The sequence below is a fragment of the Lithobates pipiens genome, unplaced genomic scaffold, assembly GCF_037356315.1.
Source record: "Lithobates pipiens isolate NorthernLeopardFrog02 unplaced genomic scaffold, aLitPip1_a1.2 Scaffold_22, whole genome shotgun sequence".
NCBI lineage: Eukaryota > Metazoa > Chordata > Amphibia > Anura > Ranidae > Lithobates > Lithobates pipiens.
The window spans coordinates 37,190,877-37,213,018 of NW_027507784.1; the positions used below are offsets into that span (position 1 = coordinate 37,190,877).

Below are 22,142 nucleotides of genomic sequence, written 5' to 3' on the forward strand. Positions count from 1 at the left end.
TTAATCAGTGTGGCACTAAAAATGTGTAAAATATAAAAAAAAATGCCAAATTTAATAATAATAATAAGGGGGTGGGAACAGCTTGTTGAGCGCCTGAGCCAGGTGCCGGTCCAAGCATGGGGCAGATTGGACAAGGCTCCCAATGATGTCACAACTGTGCAACCAATCACAGTGCCACATGATCAGGAACCTGTCCTACCGGCCCTACACATCATGACCCAATTAAAAGGGCCGGCTCCCGGAATAATCCGACACAAGCGACTATTTATTTTCTTGATATGGTATTTTTTTCCCCCCCCTGTGTATAAGATGCTCAGAAGTGCCAACCTGAGCCCATCACAGACTGCCAATGCTATGGTCATCTACAGACCCAAGCTGGCACCAAAACCCCATGGAGGCACAGTGGGCATGGCTTGCTCCTTACATTGTCGTGCTTGAAGAAGCAGAGCATTTTCAGCTCTCTGAAGACCCGCTTGCAAGACACCAGGTTCTGGAAGACGTTTGGCATCTTCTTGAGGGCGACACGTTTGCCATCGCGAGGGTCCGTCACTGACCTGCCAAGTACAAAGAAAACAACAATTACAGATCTGCAAGAGCTATTGTCACCAGGCTTCCCACCACATACAAGGGGCACTTATCTTCTTGCCACCCTTTGCCCCCCCCCCCCTCCCCCATACTGACACCTACCAAGAAAAACAGCCAGCAGCTCCATGTGGTAGACCTTGTACAGGACACACCTGCCACCCGTGTTTAAATCAACACTGGGTTATCCCCAGGAGCTGGGCACAGACGGCAAAATTGGAATGAGATGTGGAGTCCTGGACTCATTGACACCCCGTCCATTGACCTGCGATGAGGGCAGACGCAGGACACACAGAAGACAACCGTTTTCTACATGTCCTGTTCACACCACAATGATGCACTGAGGTGTGCTGCATAAAAATACAGCCGTGTACACAGCGCAATGCACGACACCGGAGCGCGCAGAGTTGTGTGACATGTCATTTTGTGGAATTTCAATAAAGCAAAAAAAAACACAATAGTAAACTGTGCAATGTATTTGTGACATTGCATCAAAGTGTGCCGCCCTTCACAACACATTACATAAAGTATAATGAGCACGGGCCCCTAGAGAACTATGGGAATTATTGCAACTACAGCAGAAGCAGTGAGGATATCCCAATAACACAATCTGTAATATAGCGGAGGATGATGTGCCCATAAAATGAGGTTCCCACCATGCCTGTGCTGAGTTCCCGGGTCTGTACACCTGATGTGTCCATTAAAATGGGTTCTCATAATCCCTGTGCTGGAATTACTTACTGTTGAAGTATGTGAACAATAGAAATATGACTTTGTGGGTGGTTTGGTCTCAGACGATGTGGGGGTGGGGAGGGTTAAATGTCTGATATTTGGGAGCGGAGGGGCACTCCAGCACTCAGACCACAGAAATCCCAAATCACACAAACCCCAGAATGAAGGATATCTGCCTGCCATGGGAACTGATAACACTGACTGGGAAATGGGACCTCACAAGGACACTGCCAGGGACAGCGCCGGCCACACACCAACCTTCAATCCCCACAGACGTCATGAGATTAGGCAATGACGGGTGGGAAACGTCAGTCATCAACTCTATGTGCCCACCACGGACTATCCTACCAGCCATGCCGACCCCGGGTGTCACGCAGCAACCGCTTCTGATAAATAGTCTTACTAAAAATACAAATGGCGAGCTGAAACCGATCTCTGCCAGTTGCTTTCATAAGTTTATATGCCAACCCCGAGCATATCCCTTCTACCAACCCCTGGGCACTCGGCGAGCGTCCCTCCTACCAACCCCGGGGCACTTGGCGCGCGTCCCTCCTACCAACCCCGGGGCACTCGGCGCGCGTCCCTCCTACCAACCCCGGGGCACTCGGCGCGCGTCCCTCCTACCAACCCCGGGGCACTCGGCGCACAGTATGCGTAGCTGCTGGCTTTTAACTTTTTGCAGTGGTGGGCGGAGCTCCGCTTTAAAGTCACAACCTTTTTCTAACATTTGTTTCTTACAAAGTTAAAATCAGTATTTTTTGCTAGAAAATAACTTGGAACACAAATACACAACAAAAAAAAAAAAAAAAAAAAAGAAGAACCCAAGTTAGCCCAATTTTTTTGTATAATGGAAAGATGATGATTCTCACTTTAGCCAGAATCATGCAGCTCTTCCCCGAGGTACCCCCCACATACCTCACCCCCGAGGTACCCCCCACATACCTCACCCCCGAGGTACCCCCCACATACCTCACCCCCGATGTACCCCCCACATACCTCACCCCCGATGTACCCCCCACATACCTCACCCCCGAGGTACCCCCACACATTATTCACCATGTCCCCGGGGGTACCTCCAAATGACCAAGATGATTACAGCAATCCACAGAAATAAATTGTTTACTCAAAGTGTCCACTCCCACCGGGGTCACCTGATGGTTCCCCACACTGCATGTCACCTAAACACCCCCCCCAGTCACCTGATGACACCCTGCAACCCCCACACCAGTCTTATGCCCCCTACTATACCCCCCCTGGTCAACTGATGTCCCCACTATACCCCCCCAGGTCACCGGATGTCCCTTACTATAACCCCCCAGGTCACCTGTCTCCACTATACCCCCCCCCCATTTCACCTGATGTCCCCACTATACCCCCCCATTTCACCTGATGTCCCCACTATACCCCCCCCATTTCACTTGATGTCCCCACTATACCCCCCGGTGACCCCTATTATAACCTCCCCCCCAGGTCACCTGTCCCCACTATACCCCCCAGTTCACCTGATGTCCCCACTATAGCCCCCCCCAGTTCACCTGATGTCCCCACTATAGCCCCCCCCCCCCAGTTCACCTGATGTCCCCACTAAACCCCCTAGTTCACCGGATGTCCCCACTATACCCCACCCCCCCAATTCACCTAATGTCCCCACTATACCCCACCCCCCCCAGTTCACCTAATGTCCCCACTATACCCCACCCCCCCAGTTCACCCGATGTCCCCACTATAGCCCCCCCAGGTCACCCGATGTCCCCACTATACCCCTCCCCCAGTTCACCCGATGTCCCCACTATACCCCTCCCCCAGTTCACCCGATGTCCCCACTATACCCCTCCCCCAAAGTTCACCGGATGTCCCCACTATACCCCCCAGGTCACCGGATGTCCCCACTAAAGCCCCTCCAGGTCACCTGTCCCCACTATACACCCCCCAGTTCACCTGATGTCCCCACTATACCCTCCCCCAAAGTTCACCGGATGTCCCCACTATACCCCCCAGGTCACCGGATGTCCCCACTAAAGCCCCTCCAGGTCACCTGTCCCCACTATACACCCCCCAGTTCACCTGATGTCCCCACTATACCCTCCCCCAAAGTTTACCGGATGTCCCCACTATACCCCCCAGGTCACCTGATGTCCCCACTATAACCCCCCAGGTCACCTCATGCCCCCTCTATAACCCCCCAGGTCACCTGATGTTCCCACTATAATCCCCCCAGGTCACCTTATGTCCCCTCTATAACCCCCCCCCACGGGTCACCTTATGTCCCCTCTATAACCCCCCCCCCCACAGGTCACCTTATGTCCCCTCTATAACCCCCCCCCACAGGTCACCTTATGTCCCCTCTATAACCCCCCCCCCACAGGTCACCTGATGTCCCCTCTATAACCCCCCCCACAGGTCACCTGATGTCCCCTCTATAACCCCCCCCCACAGGTCACCTGATGTCCCCTCTATAACCCCCCCCACAGGTCACCTGATGTCCCCTCTATACCCCCCACAGGTCACCTGATGTCCCCTCTATACCCCCCCACAGGTCACCTGATGTCCCCACTATACCCCCCCACAGGTCATCTGATGGCCCTACTATACCCCCCAAGTCAACTGATGTCTCCACTATACCCTCCCCCCCCACAGGTCACCTGATATCCCCACTATACCCCCCCGCCCGGGTCACCTGATGTGCCCACTATACCCCCCCACAGGTCACCTGATGTCCCCACTATACCCCCCCACAGGTCCCCTGATGTCCCCACCATAACCCCCCAAAGGTCACCTGATGTCGCCTCTCTTTCCCCCACATCACCTGATGACCCCACCACAGGTCACCTGATGTCCCCTCTATACCCCCCACATCACCTGATGTCCCCACTATACCCCCCACAGGTCACCTGATGTCCCCACTATACCTCCCCCCACAGGTCACCTGATGTTCCCACTATACCTCCCCCCACATCACCTGATGTCCCCACTATACCTCCCCCCACATCACCTGATGTCCCCACTATACCTCCCCCCACATCAACTGATGTCCCCACTATACCCCCCCACAGGTCACCTGATGTCCCCACTATACCCCCCACATCACCTGATGTCCCCACTATACCCCCCACATCACCTGATGTCCCCACTATACCCCCCACATCACCTGATGTCCCCACTATACCCCCCAACAGGTCACCTGATGTCCCCTCTATAACCCCCCCCCACAGGTCACCTGATGTCCCCTCTATAACCCCCCCACAGGTCACCTGATGTCCCCTCTATACCCCCCACAGGTCACCTGATGTCCCCACTATACCTCCCCCCACAGGTCACCTGATGTTCCCACTATACCTCCCCCCACATCACCTGATGTCCCCACTATACCTCCCCCCACATCAACTGATGTCCCCACTATACCCCCCCACAGGTCACCTGATGTCCCCACTATACCCCCCACAGGTCACCTGATGTCCCCACTATACCCCCCACATCACCTGATGTCCCCACTATACCCCCCACATCACCTGATGTCCCCACTATACTCCCCAACAGGTCACCTGATGTCCCCTCTATAACCCCCCCCACAGGTCACCTGATGTCCCCTCTATAACCCCCACAGGTCACCTGATGTCCCCACTATACCCCCCCACAGGTCACCTGATGTTCCCACTATACCCCACCCCTTTCACTTGATGTCCCCACTATCCCCCTCAGGTCACCTGATGTCCCCAATATACCCCCCAAGTCACCTGATGTCCCCACTATTCCCCCCACATGATGTCCCCACTATTCCCCCCCCAGATGATGTCCCCACTATACCCCCCCAGGTCACCTGGTGTCCCCCTATGCCCCCCACACCAGACGTCCCTCCAGTACCCGCCCCCCCCCCCCTGATCTGATGTTCCCCTCCTCCCCCATTACAGATCACATGATCACACACAGCCCCCCGGATACCATCTGAGGGGTATCGTTACAGAATACTCACCAGACCACCCCGAAGGCTCCGTATCCGATAGGTCTGTCGGGCTCTGGCTCAGGGTGTGGGGGAAGGGGGGAGGCTGGCACAGATGCCCCGCTGGTGCCCCCGGGGTGGCAATAGAACTTCTGTGCCAGCGGCGGCTGGATGAGGCCCCCGAACACCCCGCTACACACCGGGCGCCCGGGCCCCGGGAACGCCATGGGCCCCGCTCCCTGCTCCTGCTGACCGGGAGACCCCGTGCCGCATCAGCTGGAACAATGCAGCCTCCCGGCATGCAGCGCGTCTGCCATGACCCCGCCTCCTTCTTCTCCTCTCACTGTACTGCCAAGGCTCCGCCCACCTTCTATCACAGTTCCGCCTTTACACGCCCCTCTCCTTGCTACGGTGTACAGTCCAGCCCCGCCTTTTACTCAGTGTCCCTCCCCCTTTCTCCGATGTATACACTACAGCCGGGGATGGGAGAGAGAATTATCCTCCTCCACCAATCAGAGAGTATACTGCACAACCTCGACCAATAGTAGAGTATGCCATGTACACTCTCCACCAAACAGAGCCTTCTTCTCTATACACAGTACAGCCCCAACCTATCACAATCCTTCCATGTACACAGTACATCACTGCAGAGTGACTCTGTGTAATATGTATAGATCATTATGTAATGTATATCACTGTATATTATCTATATATCCCTGTATTATGTCTCTCTCTCTCTCTCTATATATATATATATATATATGACTGTCTGTGTCACTCTGATCTATGTCACTGTGTGATGTATATATCACTATATAATATATGTGTGTATAATGGATGTATCACTGTACTTCACCCCCTCCCCCCAGTATAATATACATTCCCTCCCCCTATACTATATATACACCCCCTCCCCCTATAATATACATACCCCTCCCTCTATAATATACATCCCCTCCCCCTATAATATACATCCCCCTCCCCCTATAATATACATCCCCTCCCCTATACTATATATACACCCCTCCCCCTATAATATACATACCCCTCCCTCTATAATATACATCCCCCTCCCCCTATAATATACATCCCCTCCCCCTATAATATACATCCCCTCCCCTATACTATATATACACCCCCCTCTCCCTGTATAATATACATCCCCCTCCCCCTATAATATACATCCCCCTCCCCCTATACTATATATACACCCCCCTCTCCCTGTATAATATACATCCCCCTCCCCCTATAATATACATATCCCTCCCCCTATGATATACATCCCCTCCCCCTATCCCCCCCTATAATATACATCCCCTCCTCCTATAATATACACCCCCCAGTATAATATACATCCCCCTCCCTGTATAATATACACCCCCTCCCCCTATAAAATACACCCCTCTCTTTATAATATACACTCCCCTCCCCCTATAATATACATCCCCCTCCCCCTATAATATAATGTATAACATGCATGTATAATGTATGTATCACTGTACTTCAGATCCCCTCCTTGTTTAATATACATCCCCTCGCAGAATAATATACACCCCCCATTATAATATACATCCCCCGTATAATATACACCCCCATTATAATATACACCCCCGTATAATATAACCCCCCCAGTATAATATACATCCGCTCCCCCTATAATGTACATCCCCCTCCCCCTATAATATACATCCTCCCCTATAATATACACCCCCTCTGTATAATATACATCCCCTCCCCCTATAATATACACCCTCTCTTTATAATATACACTCCCCTCCCCCTATAATATACACCCCCCTCCCTGTATAACATGCATGTATAATGTAGGTAGCACTGTACTTCAGATCCCCTCCCTGTTTAATATACATCCCCCGCAGAATAATATACACCCCCCATTATAATATACACCCCCCGTATAATATACACCCCCCATTATAATATACACCCCGTATAATATAACCCCCCCCCCCCCCCGTATAATATACATCCGCTCCCCCTATAATGTACATCCCCCTCCCCCTATAATATACATCCTCCCCTATAATATACACCCCCTCTGTATAATATACATCCCCTCCCCCTATAATATACATCCCCCTCCCTGTATAATATATATATGTATAATGTATGTATCACTGTACTTCACATTCCCTCCCTGTATAATATTCACCCCCTCCCTATATAATATACATCCCCCCCCCTGTTTATTATACATCCCCTCCCAGAATAATATACACCCCCGCATGATATACATCCCTCTCCCTGTATAATATATATGTATAATGTATGTATCACTGTTCTTCACATTCCCTCCCTGTATAATATTCACCCCCCTCCTTGTATAATATACACCCCTCCCTGTTTATTATACATCCCCTCCCAGTATAATATACATCCCCTCCCAGTATAATATACATCCCCTCCCCATATAATATACATCCCCTCCCAGTATAATATACACCCCCCTATAATATACACCCCCCTCCCCGTATAATATACATCCCCTCCCAGTATAATATACACCCCCCCTATAATATACACCCCTTCCCAGTATAATATACATCCCCTCCCAGTATAATATACACCCCCTATAATATACACCCCCTCCCAGTATAATATACATCCCCTCCCCCTATAATATATATCCTCTCCCCCCTATAATATACATCCCCCCCATATAATATACATCCATTCCCCCTATAATATACACCCCCCTCCCTGTATAATATACACCCCCTCCCTGCATAATATACATACCCCTCCCCCTATAACATGCATCCTTCTGTATAATATACATCCCCTCCCCCTATAATATACATCCCCTCCCTGTATAATATATATGTATGTATAATATATGTATCACTGTACTTCACATTCCCTCCCTGTATAATATTCACCCCCTCCCTGTTTATTATACATCCCCTCCCAGAATAATATACAGCCCCGCATAATATACATCCCCCTCCCTGTATAATATATATGTATAATGTATGTATCACTGTTCTTCACATTTCCTCCCTGTATAATATTCACCCCCCTCCCTGTATAATATACACTCCTCCCTGTTTATTATACATCCCCTCCCAGTATAATATACACCCCCTCCCCGTATAATATACATCCCCCCCCAGTATAGTATACATCCCCTCCCAGTATAATATACACCCCCCTATAATATACTCCCCCTCCCCGTATAATATACATCCCCTCCCAGTATAGTATACATCCCCTCCCAGTATAATATACATGAATTACAAAAAAGAACCGCGCTGTCCTAAGTGTAAACTTAGGTCGTGTATAATCCCAATAACGAATAAATCGAAAATTTAATTACCTCAATTCGTGAAATTGTATCGGTAACTAATATCTCAAAACTTAGATCTAGTGATAAAAAAATATATGTGTAGGATACCGTCTGTAACTAGAACCTAATAGGTGTAAATGAATACCCCATAAGTATTAGCTCACAGATAATAATAAACAAAATAATACATATAAAGGAACAATTTAAGTGTTGTTGACAAATTACTAATAGTCATATAAATTGTCCCATTAGTTGAATCAGTCCATGAAAAGAACACCACCACGTGTCGGAAATATGATTCTAACTTATTCGGAATTTCCAGTAGTTCGACAACTGTGAGCGTGCACCACCACCATAGATAAAGATGGCTCCTTACCAGATGTTCTAAGATTATATGCTCTAAACGTCAGACCAGGCTGTAAATATTCCTCAGACATCCATAGGTTCCACCATAGGTCAAATGGTTAAACAGTCAGGTTCCAATATTTGACAATAACCGGTCGGCCATAAAGAGGAGGAAAAAGCTCCAAATAGTGTAAAAACGTTTTATTAAAATATTAAAAACAAGAAATGCACTTACAGAGAGTCAAGCACAATGGGGCATGTCACAGTAGGTAGCGCCGGCCGGACGCGAATCCTCCACTCCAGTACCCTTTCTCCAGTTCGTTCGTTAAGAGGCAATGAATAGCGTGTCACACCGCCCATTATAATATACACCCCAGTATAATATACACCCCCCTCCCCATATAATATACATCCCCCTCCCAGTATAATATACATCCCCTCCCAGTATAATATACACCCCCCTATAATATACACCCCCTCCCAGTATAATATACATCCCCTCCCAGTATAATATACACCCCCCTATAAGATACACCCCCTCCCAGTATAATATACATCCCCTCCCAGTATAATATACACCCCCTCTATAATATACAACCCCTCCCTGTTTATTATACATCCCCTCCCAGTATAATATACACTCCCCTATAATATACATCCCCCTCCATGTATAATATACATCCCCTCCCCCTATAATATATATCCTCTCCCCCTATAATATACACCCCCCATATAATATACATCCCTTCCCCCTATAATATACACCCCTCCCTGTATAATATACACCCCCTCCCTGCATAATATACATACCCCTCCCCCTATAATATGCCTCCCCCTGTATAATATACATCCCCTCCCCCCATAATATACATCCCCCTCCCTGTATAATATATATGTATAATGTATGTATCACTGTTCTTCACATTCCCTCCCTGTATAATATTCACCCCCCTCCCTGTATAAAATACACCCCTCCCTGTTTACTATACATCCCCTCCCAGTATAATATACATCCCCCTCCCAGTATAATATACACCCCCTCCCCGTATAATATACCTCCCCCTCCCAGTATAGTATACATCCCCTCCCAGTATAACATACATCCCCCTCCCAGTATAATATACATCCCCTCCCAGTGTAATATACACCCCCCCCTATAATATACACCCCCTCCCAGTATAATATACATCCCCTCCCAGTATAATATACACCCCCTATAATATACACCCCCTCCCAGTATAATATACACCCCCCTATAATATACACCCCCCTCCCAGTATAATATACACCCCCTCTATAATATACACCCCCTCCATGTATAATATACATCCCCCCCCTATAATATATATCCTCTCCCCCTATAATATACATCCCCCTATATAATATGCATCCCTTTCCCCTATAATACACACCCCCTCCCAGTATAATATACACCCCCCTATAATATACACCCCCTCCCTGTTTATTATACATCCCCTCCCAGTATAATATACACCCCCCTATAATATACATCCCCCTCCATGTATAATATACATCCCCTCTCCCTATAATATATATCCTCTCCCCCTATAATATACATCCCCCCATATAATATACATACCCCTCCCCCTATAATATACACCCCCCGTATAATATACATCCCCTTCCCCCTCGTATAATATACTTGTATATTGTGTTGCTATGGAAGGTGTCTGTGTTGCCCTTAGCAACCATTCAAGGCCTAGCTATTATTTTACCATTAAGAACTCTGTCCTCTGATTGGTCGCTCCGTCCTCTATCCTCTGTCATTATCATTTGCTCTCTCTCTGACTCTCCAAGCCTGGCGGGATTTCTGGTTGCCATGGAAACCTCAAAGGATGTTCACAAAACAGACACTAATAATGTTCCCAAGCAACACGGTGACTCCATGACCGAAGGATCCACAACACAACCCCGAGTCAGACATTTCTCTACTTACCCACCCGGGTATCAATCAGGGAGGATTGATCACAACTGGAGCCACTGTACATGGCAACCAATCAGCTTCTGTCTTTCATTTTCAAAGCTGAACTGAACAAGCTGAAGACTGAATCTGATTGGTTGCTACAGCTGATCCAGTTTTATTAAATTCCCCTCATAGTATTTCAGTTTATAGATGGAGTCTGAGAAGCGGAGTTCCCTCCTCTCTCTATTACTATAGATGTAGGCCATTTATGTACCTCATGATGCCTGACAGGAATACTCCCAGGACGTGGCTAAGTGAGGCCTAGTGATTTCCGCTCACCTCCACCATCACAGCAGTGAGCTCTTTCTCTGATTCAAACCCATTACATGCATTTCTCTCCCCTGATGTACAGACATCCCAAGTCTCCCACATATGGCGTCGGGCTCCCAGACACCCGTGAGCGCCGGGCCATCTCCCAGGCTGGGCCTGTCACTCCGCCACAGACAGAAGACAGAGAAGCCCGAGCGGCCGAATGAAGTATGGCTACGACGTCCGATTGGGCTACTCTGTTTATTGTCTGTGGCCAGGGGAGGGGGCGGGACAGAGCCGGGAGTGCTCTGCTGGTGGACACTGAGGCTGCACTGGTGGGCATGGATGAGGTGGCACTGAAGGACACTGATGGGCTGCACTGGTGGACACTGATGAGATGGCACTAAAGGACACTGATGGGCTGCACTGATGAGGTGGCACTGATGTACATTGATAGGCTGCACTGATGGGCACTGATGAGGTGCCACTGAAGGACATTGATTGACACTGATAGGCTGCACTAGTGGGCACTGATGAGGTGGCACTGATGAACACTATAGACTGCACTAGTGGGGACTGATGAGGTGCCACTTATGGACACTGATAGGCTGGACTGGTGGGCACTGATGATGTTGCACTGATGGGCTGCACTGGTGGGCACTGATAGACACTGATAGGCTGCACTGGTCAGCACTGATGGACTTTGATAGGCTGCACTGATGAACACTGATAGGTTGCACTGGTGGGCACTGATGACGTGGCACGTATGGACACTGATAGGCTGCACTGATGGACACTGATGAGGTGGCACTGATAGACACTGATAGACTGCACTGATGGACACTAATGAGGTGGCACTGATAGGCTGCACTGATAGACTGCACTGGTGGGCACTGAAGAGGTGACACTGATGGACACTGATAGGCTGCACTGGTGGACACTGATGAGGTGGCACGTATGGACACTGGTAGGCTGCACTGTTGTGCACTGATGAGGTCGCACTGATAGTCACTGATAGGCTGCACTGATGGACACTGAAGAGGTGGCACTGATAGACACTGATAGGCTGCACTGATGGACACTGATAGGCTGCACTAGTGGGCACTGATGGTCACTGATGAGGTGACACTGATAGGCTGCACTGATGGACACTGATAGGCTGCACTAGTGGGCACTGATGGTCACTGATGAGGTGGCACTGATAGACACTGATAGGCTGCACTAGTGGGCACTGATGGATACTGATGAGGTGGCACTGATGGATACTGATGAGGTGGCACTGATAGACACTGATAGGCTGCACTGGTAGGCACTAATAAGGTGGCACGGATGGACACTGATAGGTAGCATCTCATTGAGGGGGAGGGGTCGGCGTGAAGCGTCACCTCCCTGAAATGAGTTTTTGCAGGTTGGGATGTCTGGATGTAGTAGCTCTGAGCTCACTCCTGTGATGAGGAGTAAAGAAAAGAAGGGGGGAAAAATGCCCCGGAATGCATCAAAATGCACTAAAAGTGCACATCCAGAATGCACCTGGACTGTGTTTGTAGGGTGTGAACCGGCCCTGAGAAGGGGCATTACTAAGGGCCTATTCAGGTCTGGTTTCCACCACAAAAACGCACTCCAGATCTGTTCCGGAAGTGTTTCTCATCCGCATTTTTAACACGTTTTTGACAGCTTCCGGTGCCCTTTTTTAATGCGTTTCCGGATGCATTCCAAATGTTTTTTTTTCATTATTTTTTCCTGTTTTTTTTTGTGCTGTACTGGGGCATGATGCATTTTTGATGCATTTTACTGCATTCCAGTACAGTCCAGCGCAGGAAAAATGCAGCACCTTCTACTTTTTTATCTGCAACTGGAACGCCCTGGAACTGACCGCACTGATTTTTAACGCATTTTTTTACTTGTGTTTGATGCATTTCCGGATGCATTCCAGCTGCGTTTTTTCCTCCCTTTTCCCTGATTTTTTTTTCACTGTACTGGGCTCCGATGCGTTTTTGATGCATTCCAGTGCATTCCGTGCATTTTTATCTGCATCAAAAATGCGTGGAAAGTAGGTTATATGGTTTCCATGGCATAGGTCACACCAGTGCTTGCAGTTCCAGGGGAAAAGAAAGTAGAAAATGCTGCATTTTTCCTGCTCTTGACTATATATGCTTGTTGCTATAGATTACCTCCTTGTGTCTTGGCATCTTCACAGATTGCTATAGATTACCTCCTTGTGTCTTGTCATTCTCGCTGGTTGCTATGGGGTACCTTCTGTTTTGGCATCTATGCTGGTTGCTATGGGGTACCTTCTGTGAATGTCACTGCAGTGCAGTAATATGTACAGTAAAGCACTGTCACTGTGAATGGGGTCTCCCAGCCTCCCCCGGGGTCTTGTCCATGTAGATGAGAGGAGTTCCAGGCCTAGCCTGAATTCCAATACCGGAACTCCACCTCCTGGCTAAGTGTCCTCTCCATGTAGATGAGAGGAGTTCCAGGCCTAGCCTGTAGTCCAATAACGGAACTACACCTCCTGGCTAAGTGTCCTCTCCATGTAGATGAGAGGAGTTCCAGGCCCGGCCTGAATTCCGATACCAGAACTCCATGGCGGCTATGTGTCCTCTCCATGTAGTTGAGAGGAGTTCCAGGCCCAGCCTGTAGTCCAATAAGGGAACTCCACCCGGCTATGTGTCCTCTCCATGTAGATGAGAGGAGTTCCAGGCTCAGCCTGAATTCCAATACCGGAACTCCACCCCGGCTATGTGTCTTCTGGCCAACAGGCTGAAATCTGTCATCGGACAGATCATCCACCCGGATCAGACTTGTGGCATTCCTGGTCGCAGGATTGCGGACAGCCTTGCACTTGTCCGGGACACGCTCCAGTACATTCATGGCCGCCGTGTGCACGCGGCCCTGGTCAGTCTTGACCAGGAGAAGGCCTTTGACCGTGTCTCCCATAAGTTTATGTGCAGCACTCTGCGCAGGTTGGGTCTTGGGGAGATGTTTTGTTCGTATGTAAATGTTATGTATAATGATATTTGTAGTGTGGTGTTGGTGAACGGTTGGAAAACTGACCCCTTTCCAGTGTTGTCTGGGGTCAGACAAGGCTGCCCTCTCTCACCTCTGCTTTTTGTCTGTTGTATAGAGCTCTTCGCCCGAAGCATCAGACGAAACCCAGAGATCAGAGGGATCACGCACCAGGACCGGACAGACGGGAGGTCAAGTGCTCGCTCTACATGGATGATGTGACGGTGTTCTGTGCCGACCGGCGCTCCGTCGACACACTCGCCCAGATGTGTGAGGACTTCGGCCAAGCTTCAGGGGCAAAGGTCAACTGCGGGAAGTCGGAAGTCATGCTCTTCGGAAAGTGGTTCCTGCCTTCTTCTGCACCCATGCCCTTCAGCGTCAAAGCAGACTTCATCAAAATCCTTGGGGTCTGGTTTGGAGCAGAGGGCGCAGCCCTGAAGTCCTGGGAAGAAAGACTGACAAAGATGCCACAGAAGTTTGGACTTTGGAGCCTCCGAGAACTCACCATCGAAGGTAAAACACTGGTACTCCGCAGCGAGATTCTCCCTGTGTTGCAGTACCTCGCCCAGGCCTGGCCCCCCCCGGGTTAACACCTGCAAGGCCATCACCAGGGCAGTGTTTCACTTCATCTGGAGCTCCAAAATGGACAGAGTAAAGCGGGCGGTTATGTTCAAGGAACCCCTCAAGGGCGGTAAGGGCGTGCCCGACATCGCCACTCTACTGAGGGTTTTCTTTGCCTGTAACTGCATCCGCAGAACTTTGGTGGACAGAACTGTAGACTCTGGTGGTAACTCCATGTCCCGTGTTTTCCTCCTGCCTCTTTGGAGGTCCCTTGTTTGGGACAAATGGGACAGCTCCATCCCCTACAACTGGGACACTCCTTGGTACTACTTGGACACTTTCAAGTTTATTAAGGAGCTGGGGCTACATGGAGTGAAGCCCGACTTGTGGAAGCCAAAAACTATCCACAAGTTGATCAGAGCATCAGACATTGTTGAGACTTTTCCAGGCCTCCCTTCAGCCACTTGTAAAGTAGTTTGGAGGAATGTTTCTTCAAAGAGACTCACCAACAGGCACAAAGATCTGGCATGGATGGCAATCCAAGGGGGGTTGCCACTCAGGACATTCATGCATGCCAGAAACCTGTGCAGATACAGACACTGCCCCTTTTGCATCATCCAGGAGGAAACTGCTCTGCATGTTTTCTGGGAGTGTCCCTTTGCACAGGACCTGTTGAGGGCTCTGGAACCTGATCTCCAAAGACTTTGTTCCACAGACTGCTATTACACACTTTGGTGTGTTAAACGGACTCTTTTGTGGGACTCATTCACAGGAGGACATTGATAGTGCCTGGCGGGTGCTGTGTTGCTTTAAGGACGCTGTTTGGTGTGCCAGAAAGCGCCTCATCCACCAGAGGGAGAGGATGTCCATCGAGGACTGTCACAGACTGATTCACAGTCTGCTCAGAGACTATCACCTGATGGACAACAAGGAGGAAGAGGAGGTCTGAAGATTTCCCCTCCCACCACTATGTACCCTTTTTGGCAGTTCAATAAAGCTTCGGGCCTGTGAACTCTTTCCCCTCTCTACCCCACCTTCTCCACCCCCCCCCCCCCATCACACCTGTAGCTCATTGAAATGCCATTTTGACTTTGACTAAGACTGTATGACTTGACATGTATTTGGTAATGTTTTTGGTAATGCTTTCAGGGTAATGCGGCATCATGCATGATGTGATGTTTCGGGGTATTATTACTCTGCACAACACATCAGGCATCATACCGCAGGATGAATGTAATTTATTTGTATGCTCGGAACTGTATTGTTATGTAGTGTATTTATGCGCTGCGTCGCAGTACAGTGTGGAATGTACCCTGTTCAAAGTATTTTGTTTTTTGTATATTTTCTTGCAAAATAAAGTATACATTTTCAATCAAAAATGTGTCTTCTCCATGTAGATGAGAGGAGTTCCAGGCTCAGCCTGTAGTCCAATACCGGAACTCCACCCCGGTTATGTGTCCTCTCCATGTACAGTAGATGAGAGGAGTTCCAGGCTCAGCCTGTAGTCCAATACCAGAACTCTACCTCGGCTATGTGTCCTCTCCATGTACAGTAGATGAGAGGAGTTCCAGGCTCAGCCTGAATTCCAATACCGGAACTCCACCCCGGTTATGTGTCCTCTCCATGTACAGTAGATGAGAGGAGTTCCAGGCCCAGCCTGTAGTCCAATACCAGAACTCTACCTCGGCTATGTGTCCTCTCCATGTACAGTAGATGAGAGGAGTTCCAGGCTCAGCCTGTAGTCCAATACTGGAACTCTACCCCGACTATGTGTCCTCTCCATGTACAGTAGATGAGAGGAGTTCCAGGCCCAGCCTGTAGTCCAATACCAGAACTCTACCCCGGCTATGTGTCCTCTCCATGTAGATGGGAGGAGTTCCAGGCTCAGCCTGTAGTCCAATACCGGAACTCCACCCAGCTGTGTGTCTGATCCATGTAGGTAAAAAACATTCCGTTCCCAGCCTGTGTTCTAATACTAGAACTCCACCCTGTTTATGTGTCCTACCAATGTAGATGAGGGGAGTTCTGGGCCCAGACTGTATTCCAATACTGATACTCCACCCAGCTGTGTGTCTGATCCATGTAGATGAGAGGAGTTCCAGGCCCAGCCTGTATTCCAATACCGGAACTCCATCTGGCTGTGTGTCCTCTCCATGTAGAGCAGAGGAGTTCCAGGCTCGGCATGAATTCCAATACCGGAACTCCACCCAGCTGTGTGTCCTATTCATGTAGATGAGAGGAGTTCCAGCCTCCCCCGGGGTCTTGTCCATGTAGATGAGAGGAGTTCCAGGCCCGGCCTGAATTCTAATACCAGAGCTCGACCCCAGCGATGTGTCCTATATATGTAGATGAAAGGAGTTCCAGCCTCCCCCGGGGTCTTGTCCATGTAGATGAGAGGAGTTCCAAGCCCAGCCTGAATTCTAATACCGGTACTCCACCCCGGCTATGTGTCTTCTCCATGTAGATGAGAGGAGTTCCAGGTCCAGCCTGAATTCCAATACCGGAACTCCACCCCCTGGCTAAGTGTCCTCTCCATGTAGATGAGAGGAGTTTCAGGCCTAGCCTGTAGTCCAATAACGGAACTCCACCTCGGCTATGTGTCCTCTCCATGTAGATGAGAGGAGTCCCAGGCTCAGCCTGAATTCCAATACCGGACTCCACCGCGGCTATGTGTCCTCTCCATGTAGATGAGAGGAGTTCCAGGCCTAGCCTGTAGTCCAATAACGGAACTCCACCGCGGCTATGTGTCCTCTCCATGTAGATGAGAGGAGTTCCAGGCCCGGCCTGAATTCCAATACCAGAACTCCACGGCGACTATGTGTCCTATTCATGTAGTTGAGAGGAGTTGCAGGCCCAGCCTGAATTCCAATAACAGAACTCCACCCGGCTATGTGTCCTCTCCATGTACAGTAGATGAGAGGAGTTCCAGGCTCAGCCTGTAGTCCAATACTGGAACTCTACCCCGGCTATGTGTCCTCTCCATGTAGATGAGAGGAGTTCCAGGCCCGGCCTGAATTCCAATAACAGAACTCCACCCGGCTATGTGTCCTCTCCATGTACAGTAGATGAGAGGAGTTCCAGGCTCAGCCTCTAGTCCAATACTGGAACTCTACCCCGGCTATGTGTCCTCTCCATGTAGATGAGAGGAGTTCCAGGCCTGACCTGAATTCCAATACCAGAACTCCACCCCAGCTGTGTTCTAATACTAGAACTCCACCCTGTTTATGTGTCCTACCAATGTAGATGAGGGGAGTTCTGGGCCCAGACTGTATTCCAATACTAGTACTCCAGCCAGCTGTGTGTCTGATCCATGTAGATGAGAGGAGTTCCAGGCCCGGCATGAATTCCAATACCGGAACTCCACCCAGCTGTGTGTCCTATTCATGTAGTCAAAAGGAGTTCTGGGCCCAGTCTTTATTCGAATACTGGAGCCCCACCTGGCTGTGTGTCCTATTCATGTAGATGAGAGGAGTTCCATGCCCGGCCCGAATTCTAATACCAGAACTCCACCCCAGCTATGTATCCTATTTATGTACATGAGAGGAGTTCCACGCTCGGACTCTATTCCAGTACCGGAACTCCATCCAGCTGTGTGTCTGATCCATGTAGATGAGAGGAGTTCCAGGCCTGGCCTGTATTCCAATACCGGAACTCCACCCGTCTATGTGTCTTGTCAATGTAGAGGAGAGGCGTTCCAAGCTCAGCCTGTATTCCAATCCTGGAACTCCACCTGACTGTGTGTCTGATCCATGTAGATGAGAGGAGTTCCAGGCCTGGCCTGTATTCCAATCCTGGAACTCCACCTGACTGTGTGTCTGATCCATGTAGAGAAGAGGAGTTCCGGGCCCGGCCTTTATTCCAATCCTGGAACTCTACCCGGCTATGTGTCTGATCCATGTAGATGAGAGGAGTTCCAGGCACGGCCCTCTCCAGACGGTGTAAATGATCTTTCCGCCTCAGCCCAGCACAGATATTTTCTCTCCTCCTGGCACACCATCGTATAGGGTCCCCTTCCTGCATCTGCATGCAAGGGTGGCTCCATAGGATGATGCTAGAGAAAGGAGCCACCCTGAATCAGGAAACGTGGGGCAACGATCGTGACACCGTCTTAAACTGAAACACAGGCAAGTGTAGCGCAACCCCTGAGGAGCTGCAAGTAGAAAAGTATCCCCCACCCTGCACAGTCAGGCACACCGCATTTTCACAGCACACTTTGAGGCAAGGAAGAGTCCAGTGCTTTGATTTTAGTATTTTTATTATGGGGGTTTAAATTGGATAGGGAGAAGGTCATGTGGGATTCCCACCAGGCACAACTTCTTCTGTACTGCTATTTACACTCCTCGGCTTCCTCCAGCACAACTCTTGTATGAGGCACTACAACTCCCAGGACCAGCCGGCACTGTTGGATAGGTAGCGGATGCTTTCTTCAAGCCAAACCCCAACACTTTCGTGGGGCATGGCAACATTTTTTTTAAGGGGGTACTCTGTGGACTCTGTTGTAAAGGAGAACTCTGATGGAAGAAGGTTCACCAGACCTGACACTTACATTCGATTTTCCAGCATTCCCCCCTTAAATTAGGGTTTGCAAAGAGTCCACAGGGCACCCCTTATATCTGAGTCCACAGGGCACCACTTACATCTGAGTCCACAGAGCACCACTTACATCTGAGTCCACAGGGCACTTCTTTTCATCTGAGTCCATAGAGCACCCCTTACATCTGAGTCCCCAGGGCACCCCTTACATCTGAGTCCACAGGGCACCCCTTACATCTGAGTCCACAGGGCACCCCTTACATCTGAGTCCACAGGGCACCACTTACATCTGAGTCCACAGAGCACCCCTTACATCTGAGTCCACAGAGCACCCCTTACATCTGAGTCCACAGAGCACCCCTTACATCTGAGTCCACAGGGCACCCCTTACATCTGAGTCCACAGGGCACCCCTTACATCTGAGTCCACAGGGCACCCCTTACATCTGAGTACACACTCCCTCGGATGCAGGAGAGAGAAGGGAGGGTGGGGGGAAACTTCAGTCACAGACATTGGATGGTGATCTCACTCACCCGGCAGATACATACGAGGCATCTGCCAGTTCCTGAACTTCCCGCACACATCCCTTTTCTGAGGCACAGAACGCAGAGGATTGGAGTGTGGGTGGGCAGGCAGAGGGGCAGGGATGGGAGGAGCAGATCAAACCCTTTCTCCTCTCCTGTCCGTGTATGGGGATGGGCCCCGTGCACACCCCTATGCACTCGGTGGTTGTGGTACTCGGTTACTTGGGGAGCCACAGTCCATTATGAATATTGTGTCCGGGTTTCAGGCAGTCTGAAACCTGCACACCTGATTCAAAACCCAAGCTGTCCGGGTGAATCCTGGGCAGGTGGCCACCCTAGACCGCTGGCCCCTTGTTTGTGTAGCAAAGTCCTAGTGCCCTGCTGTCCTTCTGTGGCTAGTGACCCCAGCACCACCCTTTCTGGCACTGCCAGCCCACCTGGCTGCAGCTGCCTCCCTCTCCAGCCCTCCTGGCTAAACTTCCACAGTCCTCTTAGAATGACTCTACATCCAACTCAGTCTGCTCTCTCCCAGTCCTCTCAGTCCTCTGACTGTAACACTCACCAGCCCACCTGGCTGTCTTCCTCCCTGGAGAGTGTTCTCCTCCTGCTGTCCTCTCCTTGCTCCCATGTCTCTGGTCAGGACACCTCTGTGTGTCGCGAAGAGGGTTCCTTCTGCACCAGAGTTCCCAGACCTGAGGTCGCCTCCCCCCCCCCAGATTAGGGGGTTACCCTCAAGGCTCTCCGGCAGCCTCCACTTCCAACCTTTCCTACATTAATAAAAAAAATGATTATAGTAAGTACAACAAAGATTAGAGGTCAGTATGTAATGCACAGTGTAGGGGTCAGGAGTAAGTACCGCAAAGCTTAGAGGTCAATATGTAATGCACCAGGGAGAGGTCAAGAGAAAGTACTGCAAAGCTTAGAGGTCAGTATGTAATGGACAGTGTAGGGGTCAGGAGTAAGTGTTGCAAAGCTTAGAGGTCAGTATGTAATGCACAGTGTAGGGGTCAGGAGTAACTACTGCCAAGCTTAGAGGACAAGAGTAAGTACTGCAAAGCTTAGAGGTCAGTATGTAATGCACAGTGTAGGGATCAGGAGTAAGTACTGCAGATTTTAGAAGTCAGTATGTAACGCACAGTGCAGGGGTCAAGAGTAAGTACCGCAAAGCTTAGAGGTCAGTATGTAATGCACAGTGTAGGGATCAGGAGTAAGTACTGCAAAGCTTATAGGTCAGTATGTAATCCACAGTACTGGGGTCAGGAATAAGTAACGCACAGTGCAGGGGTCAGGCGCAAGTACTGCAGATATTAGAAGCCAGTATTTAATGCACAGCGCAAGGGTCAGGAGTAAGTAATGCACAGTGCAGGGGTCAGGAGTAAGTAATACACAGTACAGGGGTCAGGAGTAAGTCAAGCATAGTGCAGGGTCAGGATTAAGTAATGCACAGTTCAGGAATACGTCAAGCACAGTGCAGGGGTCAGGAGTAAGTAATGCACAGTGCAGGGTCAGGATTAAGTAACGCACAGTTCAGGAATAAGTCAAGCACAGTGCAGGGGTCAGTAGGAAGTAACGCACAGAGCAGGAGTCAGGCATAAATAACGCACAGCGCAGGAGTCAGGAGGAAGTAATGCACAGTGCAGGGGTCAGGAGGAAGTAATGCACAGTGCAGGGTCAGGATTAAGTAACATACAGTTCAGGAATAAGTCAAGCACAGTGCAGGGGTCAGGAGGAAGTATGCACAGTGCAGGAATCAGGAATAAGTCAAGCACAGTGCAGGGGTCAGGAGGAAGTAACGCACAGTGCAGGAATCAGGAATAAGTCAAGCACAGTGCAGGGGTCAGGAGGAAGTAATGCACAGTGCAGGGGTCAGGAGGAAGTAACGCACAATGCAGGAATCAGGAATAGGTGAAGCACAGTGCAGGGGTCAGGAGGAAGTATGCACAGTGCAGGGGTCAGTGGTATGTGTGACATGCCTGATGAAAAATTCCTGTGTGGCCCTAAAATATTGCACGTACTCTTTGTGACTTGACCTTAGTACATACGCAGTAACACAGATAAAGTTGGTGCTGAGATCCCGGGACAGGACCTAGAACACAACCCTGGTGGGACAGATAGCCGAGACACTGGACTGCCCTGGGGGGGGCAGTTGGCATCTATATAAGGGGCATGTCAGGCTTGCTGATCCTGACCTTGGAGTCAAGTCACTAGCAGCGGGATCCCTATTGCAGGGCAGTGCTTGCATCGCTCCCTTATCATCTGGGGGAGAGAAATGTCGCTCCCCCCAGGGAAGTTGCAGGTGAGAGAGCGCCACAGGGAGGCGGGTGAGAACCGCACCGCCCTGCTGTGTTCTGCAATAGAGATCCTGCGGCTGGTGAGTGGAGT

General features: G+C 49.9%; 1 protein-coding gene across 1 annotated transcript in view; it reads right to left on the reverse strand.

The window, feature by feature from the left end:
* The window catches only part of LOC143923573 (serine/threonine-protein kinase NLK2), a 32,145-nt gene extending 26,570 nt beyond the window's left edge, over positions 1-5,575 (reverse strand). The window contains exons 1-2 of the mRNA XM_077447343.1: positions 5,285-5,575; positions 425-554 (exon numbers count right to left, since the gene is read on the reverse strand). Of these exons, the coding sequence (XP_077303469.1) occupies positions 425-554; positions 5,285-5,478 (324 nt within the window). The 5' untranslated portion in view covers positions 5,479-5,575. The remainder of the gene's footprint in view (positions 1-424; positions 555-5,284) is intronic.
* Positions 5,576-22,142: the final 16,567 nt, after the last annotated feature.